Source organism: Hippoglossus stenolepis, chromosome 6, assembly GCF_022539355.2.
Source record: "Hippoglossus stenolepis isolate QCI-W04-F060 chromosome 6, HSTE1.2, whole genome shotgun sequence".
NCBI lineage: Eukaryota > Metazoa > Chordata > Actinopteri > Pleuronectiformes > Pleuronectidae > Hippoglossus > Hippoglossus stenolepis.
Genome location: NC_061488.1, coordinates 13,148,789 through 13,175,943, shown reverse-complemented (window position 1 = coordinate 13,175,943; position 27,155 = coordinate 13,148,789). Strand labels below are relative to the sequence as shown.

General features: G+C 43.5%; 1 protein-coding gene across 2 annotated transcripts in view; it reads left to right on the top strand.

Annotated features, from left to right (window-relative positions):
* znf385a (zinc finger protein 385A) overlaps positions 1-21,530 on the top strand; it is a 55,398-nt gene extending 33,868 nt beyond the window's left edge. For both annotated transcript variants that reach the window (XM_035160035.2, XM_035160036.2), the window contains 6 exons: positions 1,846-1,956; positions 7,231-7,405; positions 13,341-13,688; positions 17,273-17,457; positions 17,571-17,663; positions 17,970-21,530. In XM_035160035.2, coding sequence (XP_035015926.1) covers positions 1,846-1,956; positions 7,231-7,405; positions 13,341-13,688; positions 17,273-17,457; positions 17,571-17,663; positions 17,970-18,221 — 1,164 coding nt within the window. In that variant the 3' untranslated portion in view covers positions 18,222-21,530. The remainder of the gene's footprint in view (positions 1-1,845; positions 1,957-7,230; positions 7,406-13,340; positions 13,689-17,272; positions 17,458-17,570; positions 17,664-17,969) is intronic.
* Positions 21,531-27,155: the final 5,625 nt, after the last annotated feature.

Below are 27,155 nucleotides of genomic sequence, written 5' to 3'. Positions count from 1 at the left end.
TGGGGAGCGTTGGGAGAGGCTGTGTGAGCAGCCATCCAAAAAGGCTTGTTGGCAGCTGGAGAGTGGGTTTAGTAACAGCTGGAGTTACTGGATGGATCGTTGGTGACCCACACCCAGAGTGCTGCACTGAACTGACTGGATGGGGAAAGGCCCATGATTCACATGTACAGTTACTCCACCGCTTGTTGTTGTTCACATTTACTGGAAGGGGCGATGATGGGTAACAGCATGGACGCCCTGAGTATGGAGTTAAAGTGACATTTGGTGGTCTTTGGACTCAAAACGTTGAGTTGATTGTTGATACAAACGTGTGTTTAATTGCACTCATTGTGTTGGTTTCAGATGGCTAATGCATAATTATATCATCCACCCCCACTCCTCAGTCCATGTGAATCTGCAGCAGCAGCACTAGCAGCAACACAGCTGACGTTATGTTTCTGGGGAGAGAAATAGAAGAAGTCATGGAATGAGGAGTATGGTGAAGAGAGCCAAATGAGATAAGAATGTGCGATGTGAGGATGTCCGGCCCTGGGCCTCTGCCTCGCTCTTTCTCTAGCTCTCGTCCCCCCCCCTTCTCTTTCTACTCCTCCAAATACATCTTCCTCTCCCACTCCTCCCGACTCCAGATGGTGTGTTTCTCGGCTGTCCTGTCGCCCAGCTAAACTTCTTGGTCCTCCCCCCCATTTCTTACTTTTACTGTTTACCCTGTTTTTTTGCAGTTGCCGAGGAACAAGCTCTGTGCAGAAATTCAAATTGTTTAAACTTGTCCTTGCTATGAGGATATTCATTTCGTCCTCTCCCAACTCTTCACTCTTCAGGCAAAGTCTTTGAATATTTCAAGAGACTATGGCTCTCGGTGTAATGTAGCTTGGTAATTAGCCAAATTAAACACATTGATGACCCAAATTGAGTCTTTTAGAGTTTGTCAGGCCCCCCCAAACCCACAGACTTGCATCAGACTTGGAGAACTCTCTGGAACATTCCCTCTTATGAATTCAAAACACACACACACACCCACTCACTCACTCACACACACACACACACACACACACACACACACACACACACACACACACACACACACACACACACACACACACACACACACACACACACACACTCCATGTCCACTTTTGTTTGTTGTCCTCTCTTTTGCACACCCGTAGCCGAACCGCATCATCTTCTAAATGTTGCTTTGCTCTATCTGCAGACCTCCTGCCAGACAGTTGTTTGTTATGGAAATCCAAACCAGTCATCGACTCCAGACTAATGCTAAGGTCTATTAACGATGACCGCAGTTTAAATTCAGCTTCAAACCCAGATAAATAACTGAAATGAAGCCCTTTTTGATGAGTACAGACAAGGCCTTTGGTGTCAGGGTCAGGATTTAAGTCGGAGGCTTAGCCGCCGACACATGCTAAAGAAAGTCAGTTAAATTTATACATAGATGACGGACGTCCTAGCTGAGACAATTAGCACGGGGACAGTATGAAGCTACAACTTGGTCAGGATCATCAGCCTGAGCTTAGGTAGGGTGCAACAGGTGTCTCAGTTGTAGCAACAAGCTGTCAACAGTGTTGACCAGTGTTTGCTGACTATAAACACAGACGTGCAGCAAACACTGGAAGACGCTTTAAACATTTGTGTCTTTGGATTTAATGTGGTCTTTGTAGAGTGGCAGAAAAAACTAGGGGCCTCTTTACCCCACACTGTCCTCTTCCATAAGAGTAAGTGGGCATAGCACAACATGACCCCTGTCATTATGAAGTATGAACTGTACTTCACAGATTCCTTATCTTCTCTCTCGTTTCTCTCTCTGTCTCCTCCCCTGTCATTTTCTGTCAGATGGACCCGGTGCAGAAGGCCGTGATCAACCACACCTTTGGAGTTCCTCTGGTCAAAACCAAGCGGCCAGTCATCTCCTGTAACGTCTGCCAGATCCGCTTCAACTCAGAGGTACAGGGACGCTGAACAAACACACCAGCACATACGCAGCATTTCTTCCTTTCTGCCTTCATCACTCATGTTGTTTCAATTTCCCTACGCAGCATTCAATATGTTCTATTCTGTCCCTCACGCCTTCAATCAATCAGTGAATCAAACTTTATTTGTATAGCCCATATTCACAAATTACAATTTGTCTCATAGGGCTTAAAAAGGTGCGACAGCCTCCGTCTTTCACCCTCAGCAAGAGTGACACTACCAAAAAAAAAACGTTAACAGGGGAAAAGAAACAGAGTTTAATAGATGCTGCGTGTAGCTCAGCCCGTCAACAAAATAACAATACTTACAACATCGATGAGAAAAGACACCATATCAATGTTTCAGTTTTAATACATACGAAAATGTCTAACAGAGATGAAGGAGCAGTAATGGCAACTTTAATGAAAGATGTATTGCCAATGATAGTAGTGTACATGAGTAGGAATATTGTATATCTAGGCAATCACAATCCACCACCACCTTTCACAAACACATTATCCGGAGGAATGTGTTGGAGGGCTATCTATCCTATTTGTTCTCTTGAGAGCACGTACTGACACAGAGGATGTGGTACATTTGTTTGGGCTGTGTTTTGGCAGACGCGATCCGAGTGGAATTTATTTGTTTCAAGACAGCTCAGAGTTTAGAAGTGATAATCACTGCAGCACAAAGCCTCAAGAGCCGCTGCAGCGGCAAGGAGCGGGAGATGGGATTTTATTTCCGGCTTTTTCAAAGAGATTTTCTCTCGCTCGTCAACACGGACGAAGCTTGATTGAGATTTTGAGCGTGTGGAAAGTTAATTTCACATTAGCATTAGTCATGACGTAAAATCTTAATTATGTTTTTCATGCTTTTCTATAATTCTATCAATTAATATTAGCAGCAGTTTCATCTGTTTGTCCATATGGTGTAGTTTATCCAAACTCGTAATGTGAGTTTAATGGCATGGTGTGCCCCTGGGAAACTTGCATAGATTACTGACGGACAAAATAAAGCAAACAAAAATCTTATGGAAGCATTTTATGTGCAGTGACGACAACTCAGTATCAGTTTTGTCTTTTTGCTGCACATGAGGACAGACACACGACGACATCAGCGCCAAATGTCATGTGCGCAGCGTATAATTTGGCTGATTCTCCATATTCGGTGGTGCAGACTTCAGGTCTAGGGCGTGCATCCATCCACAATACACAACATTAAGGAATGGACCCGTGCTTTAAATACTCCTCAGGTCTACAATCATGGTTTCCGTGTGGTCTGGGAGCTGCAGGGCTGTGCTGTGAAGCCTGCTCTTTGTACAGTCCTCTGCTGTATATCCTCCAAGGCAAAGAAAACCGTTAGACAGAGATGTTTACACAATGAAATACTTAGAGACCTGCAGCTAGCCATCAAATGGTGGCATCTTTAGTTAAGACGTGTCCTCTTGGATGAGGTTAAAATATGCAGCGCATCTGCGTAGAATTTAAATACATAACGTAACAGTAAATGTGTTGTTTTGAGGCGGAGAGCGAAGAGGAAAAGACAAGGGAAACCTTAAATATGGCAGAATTTACTCTTATCATATATGTAGCACAATGTAAACCATATTAAGCACAACACTGTGTTATAATGCTAAATAGAGCATTTCTGTCTGTAAAATCTGCAGGGATAAGTGAGTGAATACTGCACATGTACACATGCTTGTTCATCCTCAGGATCGGGATTGCAGGACTACGCCACCTCTCTGTTGTCATTGTCACTATCACATGTGCTCGAATAAAGCACCCACTGCGACGTAATGTGTCCGCAGCGTCACCCTTGCAGCAGGCTGTGGTTGTTCCATCATGTTCGGTAGGGAGAAAAACTGGCCTCCATATTGCTGTAGAATTACTTCCCACCCACTCTCTTCGCTGTTACTTTCAAATGAGGATGAATATTTCAGGAAACACATTGAAGAATCCTGCGATTGCCATTTCCAGCCTAATTTCTTCCAGTTCTGCCCTTGATATTGACATTTCTCTGTCTTTATCTGTGAGCGGATTGGGTTTGCTCAGGTCGAAGACGGAGATGAGAGATAACATATTATGTCGTAATCAATTTATTTGTCTTCAAAGGATCCAGTTCTGGCTTCTTGCACCCGCCCTGTGCGCCCCTCATTTCACGCATCATTTTGCCATCATTTACTCATCTCATTTGATCTTTCTCTTCTGTGCCTCCCCCCATTCTACGCCTTCCTCTCTCCCAGCAACCTTCCCCCATCTTTCTGTCCGTCTCCCCCTCTCATGCTGCATTATTTACAGTGTAGAAATGCCTAAAATTGCCTGCCACTACTTATTATAAGATGCATTTGTCAAGGGCATGGATTAGTGTCTGGTTCTGCCTGCCCCAGTGCATCTTGGGAAAGTGGGAGTGAGGAGGCTTGGAGGGGAAGAGGGTGGGGTGGGGGGTTGTGCCCCACTGTCCCTGTGTTGCGCGGTGCCGTGAGGTGCTAAACGGGGGTTTTATGCAGAATAACCTTGGAGGCGTGCTGCATTAGTGACATCACAGGGTCCGTCGCGCTGCATTGACCAACGTCACAGCCGCTGCAGCAAGATTTTGGCTGATATGCTTCCCTTGTTTCCTTCCTCTTCCTCTCTCCTTGAGTACTCTCTCCCTCACTCTGTTTCTCCCTTGTTTTATTTTTTCTCTCACTTTTAACTTCCTCTCCTTTTTTCATCCCCCCCCCCCCGTCTCATCTGGAGCTGCAGCTGTAGCTGGGCTCGAACATCACACAGCTTTCCTCTGAAAATCAGAGTCATGCTGGGAAGTGATAAGGAAATACGGTCATCACAGGCTGATGCTGCATGCGCAGTGTTTCGTGTCTGAGTTTTTTTCTTTCTCTTTTACATCATTCCTATTTTCTGTCCAGCTCTTTACATCATTCCTATTTTCCGTCCAGCTCTTTACATCATTCCTATTTTCCGTCCAGCTCTTTATATCACCTTGTCTTGTTCCCTGGCTAGGAACTTTATCTTTCCCTCACACTCTCTCTCCTTTCTCTCCATCCAGGACCTCAAACTGTCATTCAGCAGCTTGGCAGTTGATCCCCTAGGCTTGGTGGGAGAGGTTAAGAAAGCCTCTTGTGTTTGCCTCACCATTCGCCACCATATACATTTCTATCTGCCCACATTCCCTTCCTCATCTGAGAGATCACTTTTCTTTCAGCTGCCCCCGCCCCTATCCCCTGACCCACCCCTCTTTCCACCCACGGCTCCCTCCACCTTGATCTGGTGGCTTTGCTAGAGCAGCTCCTTAAGACCCTTCTGACATTGTACGGTTACAGCCCGATTTGTCTTCATGATTTACAAGACTCATGTGATCTTCTCAATCACTGCAGCCCAAACCCCTGGTTTACCCTGCCAGCTCGTGTCCTGGATGCCATCAGGCACGCATAAGGCAAACATACACAACCGGGGCTCACATGCATAACTCGTCGACCCCCTGCTGCCTCCTTTACCGAGCCAGTCGATCCTCGCTCTTGAGCCTGCGGCCGGCGTGACGTCCTGAGTGTCAGTCAAATTCTCTAAGCCTTTCAGCACCTATGGCAGCTGTCAGCCGCTCTTCACGAGTCAAGACCATGACGCTCCCTCTCCCTGGCAACGAGCTGTAATCCAGCCACTTAACAATCATCTTCATCATTGGCCCCTCGATGCGAAAAGTATTTGGCACAACTGCTCACAAAGTAGACTCGTGGAGACAGCAGGGAGCTATCTGAGTCAAAGAGGGGCGATAAAGTGCGGGTGAACAGATGGCAAACAGGGTTTCATGTATACCACCTGGCCAACGTGTGAGTGTGTGTGTGCGTGTATGACTGTGTTTTTGTTTTAAAGTCACCATACTGTGAGGCCAGTCCACCGGTGAGAGCTCAGTATAGCCAACGCACATCTCGCCCACCATGTTGTCCCCGACTCACATACCTCTCTGCAGACACAAACAAACACAGACTGGACACAGACGCCGCTGACGTTCCGGGAGTCTCCTGTCAGATGACTCACCTCTGTTGTTTACGCACCGAACAAACACATTAGCTCGTAGCTTGTTCTATCTGTATAGTAGCTACAGCTTCTGATATAAACCTCTTTGCACCATTTTTTTCTTCTTGGCTTGAATGCCCGGTGATCTCCAGTTTCCAAAAATAAAAGTGTTTGGGTCCATAAAACACTTTTGGAGTTGCAAATCCAATACAATTGACGTAAATAGTGATCAATTCTTCAAACGTAAAAAAAAACAACAGAAAAAAACTGAAAATGCCTCCATACTGCTCGTGTGGTGTCATCCAAGTGTCTGTAAGCCCTGACATTCAAATTCCACTCGAAACACCATCATTTACACCGTGTTGTTATCCTCCTCCGGAGCCTCGTTCTCTCTTCGAGTGGAATGTGAATGTCGGGGCTTACAGACACTTGGATGACACCACAGGAGCAGTATGGAGGCATTTTATGTTTAACCTTTGTTGTTTTGTAATATTTGAGGAAATTGTCACCATTTACTTCAATTGTATTGGATTTGGCTGCAACACTGTTTACCCCTGAAGCTCCAAAAGTTTTTTATGGACTCAAACACTTCACTCACCCCTCCATTTGCATGGTGGTGAGAAGATAATGAGTGAATTTAAATTTTTGGGTGAATTATCACTTTATGTCTGGGACTGTGCAGTCAGCATTATTTATGTCGTAAGAATCCAGATATGCCCGTTGATAATATGTATGGTAATAATGTGTATGTGTTGTAGGAGGTAGGCTTGTGTCAGTGAGGGGTTTATAGGTTCTCCAGGCCGATAGCATGGCGTCATACTGTCGCTCAGCAGGGCTCTAGTAATGTCAGTCAAGTACAGTAGAGGCTACAGAGGATGTATGTCACTTTAAGCAGAGCAGTTAGTCCAATGGAGACAAACCGATCACCCACAATAGGCATAAGTCTGCATATACTGCATGATTTATTTATTGTTAAATTGGAAACCTGACAGTAAGAGGACTGAGCTGCAGGCGGGGCAGACAGGTATATGTCTCAGGTGTCTCCTTCACTGCACCATTGCATCTTTTTTGTTCCCATGCTTGTAATCAATCTGATTGTCCACTGTAAACCTGCCTGCTGTCTGTGGCTCCAGTCTCAGTATATTGGATTACATCATAATAACATAATAGCATGTGTATCCACTTTGAAATGTTTTTTTTTTTTACCTGTTCGATTGCAATATTAACGTGTACTTTGTCCCGTGTTCTCTTATAGAGTCAGGCAGAAGCGCATTACAAAGGAAACCGCCACGCCAGGAGAGTCAAAGGCATCGAAACCTCCAAGAGTCGTCCTCAGGAGGGGGACAAGCCTCACACTGTGCCCCCCATCTCCGCCCCGTCTCCGCCCGGACCCCCGAGCACCATCGCAGACATTGAGCCCAGCAAAGCGGGTGAGAAAGCAGAAAATATTGCCAGGACTAGAACACAAAAAAGAAACAAAAAACAAATAAGATGTGTCTTTTGTTGTAGAAATAATCATTTCAATCCATGCAGTATGTTCGGTGGCTTTTATCGTTTTGCTGGAAAATGAAATGGAAAATATGCAAGAATAACAAAGGCATCTAATCACTGCAGCTTTTTGCAGTGTGTTGTTTTTCTTGTGTGCCAATCAGCTCTGTGTGTGGTCTGATTTGGCGCCGGCATTATTTTTATGCACTGACAGTGTTTATTGGATGGAGAGAATAAAAAAAATAATTCATAAATGCCTAAATGTGACTCAGAGTTCCGGGGAAGTTGCGTTAAAAGTTGAACACAGATGAAACAATCAGTTCCTGTGAATCCAGCATGTAAAATTTAAAAAATTTAAATGGTATTAAATTGAGGTTTAAGCAGCATGTTCACGTCCGTTTACAAGCACTGGGCAGTCGGTTCTGCCAAGAGGGAAAATATTTACATCTCCAACCATAGTCTACTTTAAAATAGAGTAGAAAGAATGTGTATGAAGCTCAAACAAACAGATGTTTACTGTTAGACCATCAGTTTACATCACAGGCTCTGCTTTTTCAGTTTAATTTAGTACAACATGCCAGGGGATCACTTTTTATTGATCCTGTCTGGCCAACAGCTGAGCAGCAGAGCGAGAGAGAGAGAGAGAGAGAGAGAGAGAGAGAGAGAGAGAGAGAGAGAGAGAGAGAGAGAGAGAGAGAGAGAGAGAGAGAGAGAGAGAGAGAGAGAGAGAGAGAGAGGAGTAAACCAACCCAGATGTCAGGTGTCTCGCTCTCCGAGTGACAGGTGGATGAAAGTAAAAGCATCATCACCCCACCACAGTCTGTATTAGTCCAGTCCAACCACAGCAATGCTTTGTTCAGCTGGTCAAACGTGAAACTGGTTTGGTGCTCGTCCATTTAGACTGTGAGTGGGTGTGTTGGCATTGAGCGATGAAAACGTGGCAGTTTCTTGCCATGTGTTTGTCTTCATGTGACTGAGTAAGTGTGACACCACAACGTTAAAATAGACCATGCTGCTTGAGTCCAACGTGGTAATAACGGGAGAAAAATAAAGATGACACCATTGTGGAATGGGACCAGAAGCCAGAAAGCACAGAGATAACAGCTGATCTGAAATAAGTGAAGAGTAATTTCACATCTGGCAGAATTAGTTGGTTTTACTTTTTCTCTCCCTGTCATGCTCGTCTTCCTATTTCAAGCTATAGCTCAGAGACTGGGGTACATGTGTGCCTCTGCCCTTCTCTTTTCTCCACTCAGGAGATTTTCCATTGCCTCAGTGTCACCGCTCTGTCTTTGGATCAAACACGAGGGAATGAATAGACCAGTCGTGTTTCGGTGACATTTACAAAAGGTTCCTGTCGCTGACTGTTTACCAGACATTTCCACCTTATTGACAGGAGGGCACAGAGCAAAGATGATGAACGGAGATGAAACAGGTCCAATAAAAGGCAAATATAGCCCAGGCACTGTCTTTGACTTTCATATTTTACTATCCATAAAAGTAACATTTCAAATTTATTCTTGCTGATCCAGAGTAGTAAGAAGCAAGCCCTTTTCTTTTCACTCACTCTCCCTCATGGGGGATCTGACATCAGCTCCAGGCCTATCGCCATCAGTAAGACTTCCCGGGGTGAGCTCCAAAAACACGAGGAGCCAAAACAAGCCTGCCATGATTAAGATCTGAAAGTAGCAACATGTGAAAGAATGCCTTTTTCCATCCAAGCGTTTTTCTCGTGACCCTGGAACCTCATCTCTTCCTGATCTGCCTGCATGCTTGCTTACTTGTGTGTGTGTGTGTGTTTGTGTGTCTGTGTGTGTACATCCTGTGTGTCCCACCGCTCTGTTCATGACCTCAACTGGGAATGCATGCATCTATAGAACGGACACATTGGGCTGCGTAGAGTCTAACACAGGTCACGCAGGGGTTACTCGGACAAGGACACATTGGGCTACACACATAAGTTTATGCACACACATAAACAAAAACACGTAGACAAACTCACATACACAAACAATGTGGTTTGGCCTGTGCAAGCCCTATACACATGGAGAAGTGCGAGGAAGGAGAATATTTCTCACAGTGCAACTCCATTGAAACAGCGTGTGTTTCTTGTGAATGGTTTATTTGTTGATATTGGATATTGAACAGTATCACAGTATCCTGAGACATTCAACAATTACACAGTCCAGCATGGCAATAATGATCTTTTCTTTCACGCCACATCATTTCTCGTTAACACAATCACATGAAATAGTGATGGCCATAAACAGGATATAACATTAAGACCTTGCTGAAGGCTTAAACAGTGGAAGGTCAGTTATGCTTTTGTTTTACTCTTCAACCCAATGGCTGCCAGAGCAGGTCGGGACTTTTTACGGCCCTTCACGGGTTTGTGGTCAGTGTTATCCCCAAAGACGAGGCCTTTGGCTCCGGGGGATTTGGCCTGGAGAACTGAGGGTTTGGCCGATGGAGAGGCAGCTGTTTACTTGGAGAGAAACCCTGCTCTCCCTCCCTGCCTCCCCATTCTCTTCATCCCTCCGCTGCCACTCCCACACTAATGAAGGGCCCTGTTAAAACCACCCTGATATTATAGCGCGCTTGAGTCCACACAAACAGTCGCAGGGCGCGCACACACACACCCAAGGTCAATTAAACAGAGGACTTGCATGTGAGGGCTAGGGTTGCACGGCAGTGAGGTGACTGCAGTGTCGGCTTACACGGAGCTGATACATTTGCTGTTTGTCTTGGACTTTTTAGTTTCTGGGAATTCACCCGACTTTTCCTCCGTAGTTGAGCTATTTGATGAAATGTACCTGCAATAACACGGCTATCTGATAAACATAATTTGCTTGTCAGTGTGTATGTGTGCATTTGTGTGGGAGTGTGCGACTCAGAGTTCAGATGTAGGCCAGACGGGGGAAAACAGCACCCAGCTGCATAATGAATGAGGCTCGGGTCTTGCATTACGTTTCGTTGCTCGTTAATCATTAAGAATGGGCACTGGCAGGGTACCAGCAGGGCACTGGTGGCAGACAATGTCATCCTGCCTATGTAACTCTTACCCCTGATCACACTCACACACACACACACACACACACACATACAATGAAACAAACCTGCCCTACAAATTGCCATAGCCGCACTCACTCAATACCCCATTGCTGAGGCAAACCTGTTAACTTGAAACTGAAAGTAAACCTCTGTAATCTGGTTACCTGGATTTTAATTGCACTGTTTTGAATGGATATTTACATTAAAAAAGCACATGTGATCTGCCCCACATCTGCATAATGTTGGTCCCACACTAACTACAGCCATAACTCTGTGATTTTGCTCTCAACTTTACATTATTTATAACATCAAACATGGGATCTCTCGCCCTCCATTCATTCCTCTTTCGCGTGACCCTTGTACTTCTGTTTTTGTGAGGACCAGTTTGAGTTATAGACCTCACGATGTAAAGGCATATTAAAAGCTTACGCAGGAACTCTTTAATTTTCTGCCTTCCACACCAATTCCACAATCAGATATATTTTAAATTTCCAAAAAAGCTTTTGCGAGAAGATAGAATGTCCCCCCCTAAGGAATCGGGATGAACATTGACTGTCCCCCCGCAAACAATAGAAGTTCCTTGGGCCTGAATTTGAATCGGTCTGTATTCAATCCCGTGGCTTTATCAACAGAACCTCTCCCCACGGACTGCATACTATACATAGCTTTAATTTCCTGAAGCGGATTAAGTCCATGCAGACACACCAGGCTGTAGTGTAAAGCATCTGGACTGAGTTATCTCCCTCCGCTGACCTCTCCCCGTGAATAATCCCTTCTTCTGTTTGGCTGTGAGGCCAGCTACAAGGGGACAAAGGTCAGCTAACTGCCTTATCAATCTTTAATTAGACTTACAGCACTTTCTGAAGCATCGAGTACCTCTGAAAATTGGATACTTTGAGATTTGGGTGAGGAAAAATAAGGCATTTTGTCTTCTCTGTGCAGAATCTTTCAGGCTTTGGATTCTAGACACTAAATGTGACAAAAAGAGACACTCACTCACTGAGAGGAGGGGATTTGGTTTTAGGACAGACTCAGTGCATTACTGTGGCTTCATTGCTAGGCAGCCTAAAGGGGTTGGCCTCAAGCTGAACTTGTACTAAGGGGGGGTGAGCGTAGGATACGTTCAGTGTGGTATGAAGTGTAATGGTGACTGGATGTGATGGTTCGGCGTGGCGGTCCTCCAGGTTATCCCTCACTTCTATCTGGGCAGCCACCTCTGTTCTCCCCTCTTGATTTTAACTCAGACCACATGTTATTGGCTCTGTGGATCCTGCGTTTGTTCCCCCACATGGTTATGAATTAATGGACATGTGTTTGTGCTGTGTGTGGGCAAACGTCAACATCCATACTGGAAATTACTTATCGTTATTATTATTCTGCCTAGTCATTCTGAGCTAGTCAACCCAACTATAGCTCAGTTGCACAGTGGCACAAGCAGGCACATTAAGAGTCACAATTACCACTTCAGGCCGGCACACAGCACTTTGATCCTGCTTTATGGCCTCTCTATTGCTGCAGAGAGTCGGCGCAAGAAATTATTTTATCCTTTTTAATTAAACATCTGTTTGACAAACGCCACATGCAGCCAGCAGCTCTGCAGCTGGAAACTCTCACCATGGAAAGAGAGGGAATTTTGATCCTGGAAAGCGGTGGAATGGAAAGCACTCAAAATGGCATTTTCACCAGAGATGATGCAATAGAATAGGCAGAGCAGCTCTGTAGTTATACAATGCACAAATTACCATATAGTCACATAAGAGTCTCAGGGTGGAACGAAAGCAGAAAACACCACGGCCCATATATGCTCTCTGTCATGTGACAAAACGACAAAGCATGTGATCCTTAAAAAGGAAACTGAGTAGTTAAAGTCAATACTTCTTTCTTCACAGAAATACTCCACGTTATCCCTTTAAGACCATAATCCACTGGGGCTTTTTGCATTGTCTGTCTTTGGCGCTACATCCTGGGGAGCTCGAGAAAGGGGCCTGCTGGTGCCTCCTGATGGGAGAGTTCAGAATACCCCACCCAAATTTAGGGGGTCTTTTTTCAGCCAACGCCCACTGCTTGGTGAATACCGAAGGCATTGCGCATGGGAGTGGCTGACCAGAAACATGTGTTTGGAAATGTATGTATAAACATGTTCCGTGAGGGAAAAGAGAAAAAACAACAATAAGAAACTACAGAGAGGGGGAGAGAGAGCAGAGGGAGACATGTGCAGAAAGCGAGAGCAGAGCTCACCTAATGATATTTTCTTTGGACCCACCGTACTGAACTATGACAAAGAAAGTGTCATTTAGCTTCAACCCCTGCCAAGAACAGCAGGTGTGTGGGAAAGAGTGGAAACATGCACATGCAGGCTGAGCTATCTGTTTCCTATTCCTCGCTTCGGAAGATATTCAGACCACATCAGTGAAAGATTGGCCTGCAAACTTCAAAAAGCCTTGAAACATATTAACCACATGGCCATCCCTTTAAACACGTGGGACATGAGTTTTCCTCCTCTAAACCAGTTTATGTGTAGCTTTAATTAAAAGGAGCGCTCTCTGAAGGGGCCTGTACAGTAGGAAATACAAAGCACTTCCGCCTGTGAGCGCTTTATGCTGGTTTGTCTAATCTGTGGAGCAGCCTTCCTCTTTGAGCTGGGTGTTGTTTACCCATGTGGTTTGACATGGTAGAGTTGAATTGCAGCTTTCACCACAGAGTTTAAAGACAATGGCGTCCGACTCTCTTGTGTGTGTAATTAACTTTTTGGACAATAAAAGTGCTTATGTTCTTCCACACGTCGCATTTGACACTTACTTTCTTTCTCTCCTTTGTTTTTTGCAGATGAACCACGGCCTCTTTCACAGTTAAATGTGCCCCTGCTGGCCCCGGGGCCCCTTCCCACTCTTACCGACCCGCCCACCACGCCCATGGACACCTCCGTGCCCACAGTGTGCCCCCTCCTGCCCACCCTCACCCCTCCCTTGATCCCCCCTTCCCCCTCCCCAGGCTGCGGCAGTGGCAGCGCCACCTCGGAGCAGCTGGGATCCGGAGCGGGAGCCGCCGGCGCTTCAGCCTCCAGCAGCCCGTCCAACCCAGAGACAGAGGAGGACAAGGCCAAGAAGCTGCTGTACTGCTCACTGTGTAAGGTGGCAGTCAACTCATTGTCACAGCTGGAGGCCCACAACAAGGGTGAGTTCATGTGTGAGCCCTGATTGATGCCAGAAATTAACTGGCAATCCAACCACGAGAGATTGAGGGTGATTCTCTTCGGATGTTGTGTTGAGTTTCTGTTTTTTCTCTGTGGTTGGATTCTCAAAACAAAATTTTGTTGCTGCAAACACAATGTTTCCCAACCTGTGTGTGTCAAAAGGAATTTGTCCTCGACTAGTCGGGGTCGAGAGGTTAGAAATGGGGGAGAGAAGAGAGGTGGGTGGAAAGGGGGGAGAGAATTGAAATTGAAATGAAAATTTCAAAAACTTTGAAAGCTTAACATCACTGTTGCCAGGAAAATCAAATAGTAACTTCATAAAGAACTAGAATGTCCCTCAATAGGTGAATTCCTCTGCCAAGGCCCAACAGCCCCCTTATAAAACCACATTTAAATTCACAAGATTCAGATTTTAATTTGGATCTGCACCAAATTTCACACAATTTCAGATCCTGCTCAATAACAAACAAATGCCGATGAAAATATATCCTCCTTGGTGGTAATCACATATAAACTAGTGCATGTAAAGATCTACTGATATTTAATGGACTGATGTATCATATTTAAATGAGCTAATCCTCCTCAAAGTTGCACACACACACACACACACACACGCATAAAGTCGATTGAAGAAATGTCCTTAGTAGGTGTTTCAGGTTGAGTGCGACCCAGCAGAGGATGCAGAGAATAACACAGATCAGCAGACAGCTGATCTGTTTGACACTGACGGGCAGCACCTCTGTAACCGAGCCTTGATCTCCTGGTTCCAGCGGCTCAGTCAAGGTGCCTCACCTCACCTGAGAGTGTCTGCTCTCTCACACGGCACGCTGCTAACACATCAACACCCCAATCACACAAGACATATCATTATCTAAAAGACAGCCTGCCCCCCCGACTCAGAGACTCATGATTTATCTTGTCATTGGCAGCAGGAGACGTTTAAAAAAAAAAAAAACTGTGTTTTGCATAGCCTGGAGCCTTTCTCTTGAGAAGTTGTAGAGAGGGATGGTTTAGGCGTGTAACCACTGTATGGGGGATTTAGAGGGAAAATAAAAGAAAAATAGGCTGTTATGTGTGTGATCTCAGTACAACACCAGCCTCAACATTCAGTCAGACAGCTTTCACGCAGGACGACACTTTCTCAGGGGGTCCAAATAGCCCCCGAGGTTCTGTCTGCCTGCTTTAATTCTTTATGGCCTACACACTTCAGCGCTGCCTGTGACCTTGTTTACCTCTGAGAGCAGTTTCTACCTGCTGGATCTCCACCCTGTCTTCAGGGAGTCGTACTCTCCAACACGCACATCTACTCCGCATAGAAAAAGTACAACGCACATCAAGGGACGGCCTCCACATCAGTGTAACTCAATCCCGCTTCCTTTGAGGATTGTTGAAAGGCAGCCAACCGATACCTCTTAATGCTGAAGTGTTAATCAATAAAATATGGACTCACTTCATGGTCCGATTAACCAGTGGAAGGCTTTTAGAATTCACATTATGTCACACTTTGATTCATTCTGTAGCATCAACTTCCTAACAGCACATTTGCATTACATCTGCCCACCAGCACATTGACTATGTACTGGCACATGGAAGTAAAGCAAGAGATCAAACACACAAACACACACAGAGTATATTACAGCTTCTAAACATAACCACAGCCTGGTTAGATAATTAATAAAGTTTATCCACTGGATTAATAGGAGAGGAAATGGCTGAAACTCTATGAGCGAAATGATCTGGAAGCAATCACCCTCAATCATTCTCAAAATCACTACGGTGCATGTTAGCACATAGTTCCAACCTAAAAGCATATGCTGTGCAGACACAAAGACATGAGCAGAATGCGTGACACAGAACAAACTGCAGAGAAGACCAACGTATAAGAGAGAAGAGAGTAAGATTGATGAAGCCTATGTAATGTTATTTTAGTATTTATGCAGTTTATTGTCAACGCACTGCATGTTTTTGTGTTTGCAAATGTTCCTTGTCTCCATGTGTGTCGGTTTACGCTGTGAGTCAACCTCACACAGACGAAAACTCCACCGAGCCGTCCATTGTCCTACCAAAATAAAACAAAGACAAAAACAGACACCCCAGGAGCACTTTTCTGGCCACGAGCAAAATCCGCCATTCCAGCCCCTTTCCTCCCCAATGGAGGCCACAACCTCCATGTTCCCCACCTGCCACCCGACCTCCACGATTGTCGCTCTCTTCTGTAACCTTGACTCCGTTCAAAGGGATTTTAGAGAGTGACTCAGATTCAAAGTCAGAGCCAGTGACAGTGCAGGACTTTACTCTGAGAGCCGAGAGGCCAAGCAGTTGTTCTTTCAGCCAGGAACAAAACGTGTGATTATTTAATGAGATACTATTCTGGCACACTCTTGTCATGTGCTGCTTTGCAGACCACTTGAATTGGAAAGTAATAGCGCTTCTTTCCTATATCAGATCTTTCTTGCATATTCAGCCGCTGGGATTTGTTGAAATTATAAAAAATATACTGAAAAGAGAAATGCTATACATGAAAGTATGAAACATGCATCCCCACAGTTCAGAATATCTTAAATCATTTTTAGCGTGTGGACATCATTTATCACAGGCGTCTGACAGAATATATTTCTTCTGAACTGCTCAGTATTCAAGTTTTTATTATTGCAGGAATAATAATTGGATTTAAAACAGGACGCAGGGGGTCAGCACATTAAGATGTCTGAGTTTATGTGTTATATATTGATCTATGTCCACTGTGTTGAACACACTTCTATAATGAAGCTGCTCAGTGTTTTGAATGCTCAGCATTATTGATGGTTCCCAGAAACAATGGCATTTCAACAGCAGGCACCATTTCACAGCGTGGACTTCATTCAGAATTTGACATCTTTATTTGTTCCCACTGTGAAACAGTAAAAAGCACGAAAATAATCTGAAATCCACGCCAGGACAAACCTGCTTCTCATAATAACCTGCCCTTCAAATTTCAAACTTTGACATTTACGGGCAAAATTATTTATTTTGAAGGTGAAGCTTCAGTGGTTTTGTGCTTTCATTGGTGTTGGCACATGTGGTGGAGATAATTTACTACATACTGCAAATAATATATGACCTCATCTCAACCTCTCCCCTCATTCCAACATAATCAATCTGTTATTATAATATTAACATTAGAGGGGGCTTGGAGTTCTTCCTCCACATCACTAGCTGCACAGCTGTCCAGCTGCTGCCACCTACTGGTGCAAAGCTGGCACTACAACGTTATATTGCAACACATTTTGTAATTTATGTCCTGCATATGTTGTGATTTACTGGAGAATCAAGGGCCCCATACATATTCTTTTCTTTATGCTCTGATCTTTGTGGCTGTTACTGATTTCAGTGCATTGAGCTGCAGAGAAACCCTGTACATGCTCATTTTCATTTAGTCAGGCGAAAGCAGCATGACTCATATGTTATAAATAGTGATACATCTCCACTGTATTACTCCATTTTATTCCATTAGCTTCTAAATAGGTAATTTCATCTCGGTTAATGACATTGCCGTGTATTTGTTTGTGTGCGTCTCTTTGTGCAGGTACCAAACACAAAACTATCCTGGAGGCACGGAGCGGGCTGGGCCCCATCAAGGCGTATCCTCGCCTGGGCCCCAAACCCATTGGAGAGCAGGGAGGGGGGCCGGTGGACCCCAACACTCAGGAAAGAACCTTCCACTGTGAGATTTGCAACGTGCGGGTCAACTCCGAACTGCAACTCAAACAGGTAGAAAGAAGATAATCAACCAATGTGGCTGGATTTTTCATCTGTTTGAATGGAAAACGTTTATACTTACAGATAGTGGGGCTAATCTGTCTTCCTGTGTTCTTTCCTCCCAGCACATATCAAGTCGAAGGCACCGGGACGGCATGGCGGGCAAGCCTAACCCCCTCCTCAGCCGACACAAGAAGCACAGGGGAGCTGATCTGACGGTAACCTTTCAAGCTCACAGTTTAATTCTGACTCAGTCAACAAACCTGAAAGCCACAAAGCAAATACACAGTGATAAACAAGAACATGACGCGTGGTTTAAGCATGTTGATCTGGTCCCTTTCAAAGTGTGCCTGTTTTGGGCTGTGTCTGAAATCTCTGCATTATGACAGATCCAAAGAGTCTGAAAAAGAAGGTCTATATTTGTTTCGCCGACATGTTTCGACCTTCTGGTTCTAATTCTTTTATCCCTCTCTCTCCCTTCCCCCTCGTCTTCTGTTTCCTGCCTCACCCCCTTCTGTTTTTAGTCTACTTTGACCTTCTCTAAGGATCTCAGCAAAGCTTTGGGTGCGGGCCTCTTGCCCAGCCCCTTGGCTGTTGCTGCAGCAATGGCCGCTGCAGCTTCGTCGAACCAGTTGGCCCTCCGCGCGGCAGCTTCCGGGCAACACGCGCACCATCATCACCTCTTGCAAGGCCCACCTCTCAGCCACGCCATCCTAAGACCTGCTCCGGGGCCCATCCGCACCACCCACGGGCCAATCCTCTTCTCCCCTTACTGACACATAACCGGCTGACTCCGGCCAGTCAGGAACAGCCACTCCAAAAGCACACTGTGAAGATACAAACATGATCAACAAACAGCAATTGATAGGGGGGGGCGGGGAATCCAATCATTTAAATATCGAACTGAGAGAAAACAAGGGAAAGGAGCCGCAGAGAGGAGTAGAAGTATATGTCTCTCTTTCTTCCCTTTACCTGAAACTCTCCCTTCATTTCAAAGACTTCTGGGTGATGGAATGAGCAGAGGAGAGATCTTCATTATGCATTGAACTCCCTTGGGCATCTCTCACCTCCCCTGGTCCCTCTCCCTTGCACTGTGGCCCTGTCACGGCCGCCTCGATCGCTACAGACAAAACCCATGCAGACCTTTCTAGAAACATTAAACCACATGTAGTGTTACGTCATTATTCAGTCATCACGGCTCAACGTGTTCTTCTCATCCTATGCACCTCAAAAAACCAAGACAGTAATGTTATGTCAGTAGGGTCCTCTCTGTTTGCGTCACATGTAGCTGTGGCAGCCTCCGCCGTACTGTACATGCCCCCTTCTGCACCGGAGGCCAGCAACTCTTCAGTTTGTGACACTTAGCTTCTCGCTAGACACAGCATGACTCGGGCTGACAGGCAGGTGGTGGCCGCATCTTAGCACGTCTGATGGTTGTGTGCGTACGTGTGTGTGCGTGTGTGTGTGTGCGTGTGTGCGTGTGTGTGTGCGTGTGTGTGTGTGTGTGAATGTGGGGGGTGGGGGGTTTGAGGGAGCAGAGAAGTGACTGTGGGGGATTGCGGTCCCCACTGTCATTTCCTGGGAGGGTGAGGTGAGAGGAGGGCTGGCACGGGTCAGTGGAGGGATTGACCCCAGGCGGCATGCAGACACACACAGGCCTGAACGAATCTGTGTTTTTTAAAATAGACTGCACCAAGAAGCATCACTGCAGGGCACATCTGCCAACCTTCATATCAGTCAGAGCAGAACCTCTCCGAAGGGGAGAGACAATGGGGAAAACAACAGAATTCACACATTGGTACGTACTGTACTGCTGTATAACACACAATCCCTGTCCACAGCCTAGATTCCATTAGATGAGAAGGTTGTGTGCTTCTACTCACAGTAATGAGAAATGTTTAGGAACATAACACATATGATTTAAGCGTGAGACTTCTATTCACATGAAGTTATCAAAAAAAACATTTATTGACATCCTGGACCTCACCCTGGTCTTTTGATTGACTGTGTAGGTGTGAAGGTCTGACTTAGGTGTGACCCTGGGCTCCGATGTGTTCATGTTGTGTCTGCATGCAGCCGCCGCCACGCAATAAGCTCCTGAAGGGTCAGGCCTCTGCGTCACTGGGTTGCCCTCTTCCATTCCTGCCCCATCCTCCTCACCTCCCCCGTATCCAAAGGTTTAAATTAGTCTATGGTCGAGGGCACATCGGCGCTGGCAACCATAATGCTGAAAGGGAACAAATTAAAAAAGAGGACGATGAAAGCCAAGCCAAATACGTTCTCTTAGCGATGATGTGGAGCCGGAGTGACACAGCAAGGCCAGTGGGAGCTTGAGCCCAAGGCGTCCATCAATACTTCCTGTCTTACAACTGAAAGCCATGAAACGCACCATGATTTGTTTTCTTCTACAAAGACTGGTGAGCACTTTGTTTTGTTTGGTTAGGACTGTTCGTGTTTATGTCATGCATACAAATGAGCAAAATAAGAAAAAAAACACAATAAAAAATATTTTTGTAGATGGAAAATGTTGATATCTGCATCCGTGAAGGGAAAAGCAGAAAGGGGGAGGAGTTTAATGGATCGTGGATTTGACTCAGATAGACACAGAATCTAACTCAGCGGGCGGCCACAGGAGCTCAGCTGAGCTCGGCGGCCGCAGACCTGTCGCGCTCGACAGCCTGAAGCTATCACTCCCTTTTTTTTCTGAACAAGATGTACACTGTGCCCTTTCATTGAGAAGCAATGAGCTCTAATGTCTTACCTTTGTCTGAATATTGCAATGCAATGAGCAATTTTTATCAGAGTGACCTGTTATCATTGTGACATGCTGTCTGGAGTCATGTGTAAACCGGGAGCATGCCAGCTGACAGACTTTTCTGTTCTTCCATGAGGCGAGTGCGAGCCCTCGCAGGGATTTAAAGAGGGAGAGACCGAGGTGGAGCTGGGTTTAGGTACCGACCCTTCATATTAAAGGGCCTTTTTACTATGGTAATCTCTGCTTGGGGAACAGGGTACAATGCCAGGTATCAAGGGATTAAAGATAGATGTGTTTATTTTTTTTTTGTTCAACTTACTGAATTGCATTTTTTTTTCTGCGTGTGTGAAATGTGTTTAAGTGTAAGTCCTGAGGAACATTAACAATGCCATTACTTAAAGAAGAAGCTGGCTCTGGGTCAGCTTCCACCATTGTGCTCTTTTTCTGTTGTTGCTGGACGAAGCCTCCTTTGCAGACTTCATTCTGCGTGTGAGATCACTTCCAGGATCCGTGCTCTCTCTCTCTCCCATTGGTGTGTGTGTGTGTGTGTGTGTGTGTGTGTGTGTGTGTGTGTGTGTGTGTGTGTGTGTGTGTGTGTGTGTGTGTGTGTGTGTTACCATATGTACTCTTGTGTGTGTTGGGACCAGCTCTCACCCCCCTCTCCCCCACCATTCAGAGACAGAAGTGACCTGGAGCTAAAGTGCCCTAACAAAACAAACAAAAACCTGCACCAACGTTTGGTTTAGGAAGATTTATCAGTCATCCTGGATTCCTATCAGACCTAATCAATGACCCGACCTGACAAAGTACTGCAGTCCTGTCCCCGGTAGGTCAGTCAAGTAGCAGCACCACAGATATGTTCATATTGTCCTTAACATGTTCAGTCTGTGGTTATTTCCATCGATCCATCTCATCATTCACGTATGGGAAATAAATGTTAGATTCCTACTTTCTGGGCAGGTATTTCATGTTAGCTGTGTTTAGGCTCCTAGCCTTAGCCTTATTCTGCCCTCAGTCTCTCCCAGAGAAGAGAGAGAGAGATAGAGAGGCTATGGTGTAATTTTTTTGTCTTGCCAATAAAGTTATTTTTTGAATTTCATTGTCACGGGGGACAACGAGTTTGTATGGCGAACTGTAGCAATACCTGACTCATTCTGGCTACTCTTGTTTATTGCAATAAGAAAATGAAACAATAAATGTGTATGTGAGTAAAACATTATAAATGTAATTTAAATGAAAAAAGAAACTTTATGGTAAATACTATTGGTATCAAGGGAAACCATGGTGGAAATAAAAAAAAAAGTACATGTCAATAAATCATTAAATGAAATGAACGTCTGTGCTTTTTATGAATCAGTCATTGTTTGGTTGACTTGACATTAATGGTTTTAGATGGTAAAGCTGGAATCAAAATGCTAAAGAAATAAAATAATTCAAAGGTTCATTTTTTAGGAGAGAATTTGTGCAACCACTTAACTGATTAATTAGTAGGAAAAATACATATATATGTAAAACTAAATAAAAAAGAGTAAAGTCCTGCATATTGTGGAGCTTCTAGCTGTGAATTACAAAATGTAAAACCTGCTTCCATAAATTAGGAGTCGCTCAATTATTAAGTGTCTGTGGAGATTTATCCCAAGATGACACCAATCTCACATCTGTTGCTTTCAAACAAAAGGGAAGACGTGTTCAGATTTGATCAAAAGATGCCTGATAACCTACCACTGTAACTTCACTGTGGAGTGAAGCCAGAAAATGATTTATTGACGGGTCTTTTTGCCTGATGCTTCTGGAGTCCACATTCCACCAGGAGGCCACAGCACAGATTATGAGGAGTGGCAGATGAACAAAGAAACGTTGTTTTGACTAATTTGTACCTCTTCAGGAATCTAGTGTATATGAAAGTGCTCAACTCACTTTACAAACAGACACTTCTGAATTTATAGGGCAAGGAAGACCAGACAAAACATTTTGAAATCACGACCTTAAAGGGATAATTCACTCTTCAGAAGTGTTTTTGTGTTTTAAATAAAACTTAAAAGTTAACAATCATTTTTTCCGGCTCTCTCCTTGCTATTTGCTTGTTTCCATTTGGAATTGTTCCATTTGAAATTTACATATACGTCATCATTGTTTCAAGAGTGTTATTCTATTGTTAATGTATAATATTTATCTCTTGGTAAACACTCACTGACATTAACTTAAGTGTTGTTTCCTGGAGAAGAAGGAGCTATAAACAGTGGAGCTTCTCCCATGATGTCATGCTTCAGGTTCAGACCATCCCGTCATGAGCCGGCCACAGTCGGCACCAAGGGCCCAAATTTAAAGCTCTTTATTGCACCGGATTTTTTTACGTTAAGTTTTCATGTTTGTTGTTTTCAGTTTTCTTTTCTCCAGTTTTGGTTGAGCTAATTTAGCATTGCATTGTAAATATGCTGCTTGAGAAAAAGAAAAAAACATATTTGAGCAGCTGAGAAAAACCCATTTTTCCTTCACTTTAGTCGAATGCAATCTAATACAACTTCTCTGTCAAGTTTCTTTACAAAGCTCAAGATGTTCAGCTTTTCTTCAGACAGGGGCCAGAATATAAGAGACTTCAGAAATATTTGTGACTCCTCTGCGAGGAGCAGATTCAATCAGAAGACTGTTGCTGCATTGTGCTGTGTGATGAAGAGCTGCATTGTTCTGCCTTCAGAGCATCGCAGATTTCCTGTCAGACACGACCCTTGTGTCGTTCCACTGGGACTTCTTTTTTTTTTTTAAACATTTCTGACTACAATGACTGCAATTCTCTGCATCTTTTAACAATATAGAAATCAGCCACTAGATGGTCCTACTGTCCTGACTGGGAAGCAGGTCCATATTAAACAATGCAGCAAGACTAACAAAGAGCTCTTTATTCAACACAGCACAAGCAGTTAAACTTATTTGCACATCAGCCTTCTGTAACAATGCAGTGCTTTAGATGTAAAATGAAGACCGATGATCGAGGACATTCAGTACTGATATCTGCAGAAAGTATCTATTCAGTGCATTATGTAGAGCCGTCCCTTCAGCTCTGTGAATATATAAATATAATCAGTATGTATCATTACCATCATCACTTTCTTTATGCTGGGAGGTCATCGTAAAAAGTTAAGTGATTCATACAGTAGGATTATGTGGCATATTTAAAGAAACAAAAAAAGTTAAAACTCAAAGTTGACTCTTCATATAACATGTTGTTATCAAAGTCTCTGTATAAAAACTTAGCCCTTCTGAGATAGAATATACAGTATTTAGAGAGGGAACTCTTGCACATTGGCGGGAATTGTGGGAACATAACCACTTTTATAAATATTAATTTTAATCTACCCTTTTTATTTGGTCCTATGAATTTTAAAATTCAAAAGCATTAACAGCAAAATTGACCATCTTCGTTTGCTGAGGCTGTTTTATGCACATAATACAGACACTGCCCTTCTGTGCAATATTGCTGTAATATTAAATAATAGTAATAATCATCCTAAATAATGAAAATGAAGGTTCTCAACATTGAATTTGAAATACAATATCTTAACTGTGGCATGTTATTTTGCCAGATATTTATACCATTCATTACTTTTTGACATCAAGAGCCCTCACTATGTTTTTTCCTCCTTTTCGCACAAACTGGTGACTTTTTTTTGTTTCATTTCTAAAGATCACGAGTCCTAAAAGCAAAAGCATAATGGCACTGACCTTGGTTTGCACTAGGTAGCCATGAGAGGGGGACCAAAAAGCTCTTATCTTCAGAGCTCCATGCATTGAGATGTGGCAATAACACACTGAGAGGTGGCCAGACGGGGATCTTCAAATGGAATTTGAAGAGGTAGAGATACGTACCTGCACTTTTCTCTAAATGGAAGTCTGCACCTCAGAATAGAGCCCATGTTCTTTAGTCTCCCTTTCTCTCCTCCTCGCTGGCTCCCTCTCCCTGTAAAGAGTTTTGCATCACATATGGTGTATATGCAAAGCGAAAGCTACAAGACAGATCTGATCTTTGATACTTATGAGAAAACAAGAATGTCCCTTTCTGCTTGTTAAAAGAAGATAAGCTGTCGACAGCTGTTCGCCAACTAGAATCAAACAAATTAATTTTGGCAGCCTCCTGGGAAAAAAAATTTGATAAAACAATCCAGATGAATTTTGAGCATGATTGAGATGTTATAATTACATCCACTGCACATGTTTCCAATCTAATTAGGGAACATGTTCTTTTCAGTACTGAATAAACTCAGAAACTAAGAAATCTGAGGCATTCGAGATTAGAAATACAGCAGGTAATAGGAGGCTCTTCTTGTTTGCTACAGATTTTCATATTGTGGATGCATGAAATTTCACTGGATATTAAATGTAAATGTAAAATTGAATTGAATGTAAAGGAATCATACGCAGGACATTAGTCCACATGATTAATATCTTAGTCCACATAAATGTAAGATAAAAGCTTTTAAAAGCTTTTGTCTTTTATTTATATACAGAAAAACAATCATGAATGCCATTAATTTTTACGAGACATCCTCCGAGCAAACATTTGCCACCGACTCAAAGTGTGTACACATGTGATTACAAATGCAAAATGTCAGAACCCTGAGATAAGACCATATCAGAGGCAGAGTGGGATGAATCATGACATCATCAGCATGAAAACACATCTCCCTCAGCGTTACAGTTAAGGTGAATCCAGGCGTGTGCTCTCCTGTCTGTCTCCACCAACATGAGCTGGCAGGTTCAAGTGCATCCGAGATAACTAGTGCAGGCTGGGAGGAGAGCGATAGAAGACACAGTGACGCAAGCAAGTCTGTTATCTCGTTTCTTTAACTAGTCATGAGATTGTGTGGAGACCAACTGTAGCGCTTGATCTTTTTCCCTGTTTCATTGATGTTCTTTGTTGTCTATATTCTCTCATCTCTCACTAAAGGTACCATCTTGCTATGGCAAACATTTATCAACCCTCACTTGGCTGCAGAATTTGTGTGAAAACCTCAAGACTGGAATGTGTGCAGGCCACGAGACAGAGGGATCAGTCCCCTGCCTAACATCTTGTCTTCTTCATGGAAATTACATCCTCAACAATACATGCAATAACTAAACTCCCAAATCACCACACTCTATATAAAAGGGGATTATATGATGCAACTTAAATTTTGGTGTATGGAGGTAGATCTTGAGCCGAACATTCTTGTCTTTATAGGAGTTTTAACAGCTCGACATCAGTTCGAGGGCCGAGCCGATGGCAGCCGGGTGGCTCGGTTGTGTTGGCATGGCAGCAGCTCAATACAAAAGCCACGGTTGAGAGAAACCTGTCTGTCGTGCTTCATGCTGGAGTAGGCGGTCAAGGAAAATTGCCCTCCTGCACTGACGCAGCACAGGCCGTGGCAAGGGTGAATCTAATCAACGGTTTTCGAGAAGTGAATGGACCCAATTTAATAAAATGTGTGCTGGGTGAAAATTGACAGTGAGTCAACATTGATTTTTGTCCTTGAGCGAGAACAGGACTTTAGAAAAGAAATAAACTGCTGTAAATCAGGACATTTATTGAAAATGTGTCAAATGTCAGAGAGACGAGCTCTGTCCAAACATCGTTCCATTACAGTCCTTTTTAACTGACTGTTAAGAAGTGTCACACTAATAAAAGCTAAATAGTGCAAACATGATGGGAGTAGCTAATTAACATTAGATCATTACATAGTTTCTAAAAGGCCCAAATTATTTATGGCTGAATTGCAGGTACATGAGTGAAAATATATTTATATATCACGTGTGAACTGTCGAGGAAAACACTAAGAACTGCAGTACACTGGAAACTGGATACTGGTTTGGGAAATTTTCATAATATAATAAACTGAACGTAGAGCACCGAGTCGCCAACAGAGCAAATATGAATGTAAATCATTTGAAGTTTAATTTAAAAAGTCACCCTGCTGCTGTACAAATCGGAGTTAACTCAATTTAAGCTGTTATATGAGATTTTGTAAATGTTAAAATTTATCATTATTTTCAATAAACTCAAGATAATAAGTTGTACATCACTTATATGTTCCCAGTTTGAAGAAATTATGAACTTAGAGGTGCAGCGGCTCCATGGAGCTATTTTGTACCACAGCTCATTATTAACACAATACAAAGCTGCTTCCAATGCTGTTATTCAAATGTAGACGCAGGCAAGCACAGAATTTGACACTGACCTTTACTGTGATTTGCTCTAATTTAACCATAATTTTAAAAAAAATTTCATTAAAGATGAACATCAAGTCCCCATCACCTACTGTGTGTTTCTTGAGACTTCTTTCCAGAGACTATGAAGGAAGGTCTCTGGACAAGTTTAATACGCAATCAATGCATGCTGGGAAATAATGACTGAGTGAAGTCATGAGTCAAAGAAATTACAAAAGATAAAACAGCCGTTACTTTTTTACAGCAGATATTTTGTCATCCACACGCTAAGGTCCAATATTTTAAACTTATGTGGTGTTTTATTTGAAGTTTATATTTCCAGAGAAAGACAAAGGTGGTTTTAAGCAACAAAAAACCTCTCAATGCCGAGTGCATGCAAGGAACACGGTGATAGATCAAGTATCATACACACATTTAACACGCAGCCATAAAACTTCATTAGATCATTAAAACAGCAAGACACAGAGAATGCACTGATCGGTAGAAGAATTTAAAAAAGAATAATAAAAAGATTAAAAGCAGACCAAATAAAAAGAAAATAAAAATCCCGACAAAACAATAAAGAGAATTAAGACAAATCATTGGATCTGTTCTAGTCAAGTCAACACTACAGTTAAACTGAAGCATCAAAAAGAACTACACATGTGCTTTTACTCAAAAAGTCAACAACTTAAAGGACGCAAATAAATACCCAGGACTACACAACAGCACTACATATAAAATGCAAAACCCTTCAGCGTCAGACGATGGGCTCCGA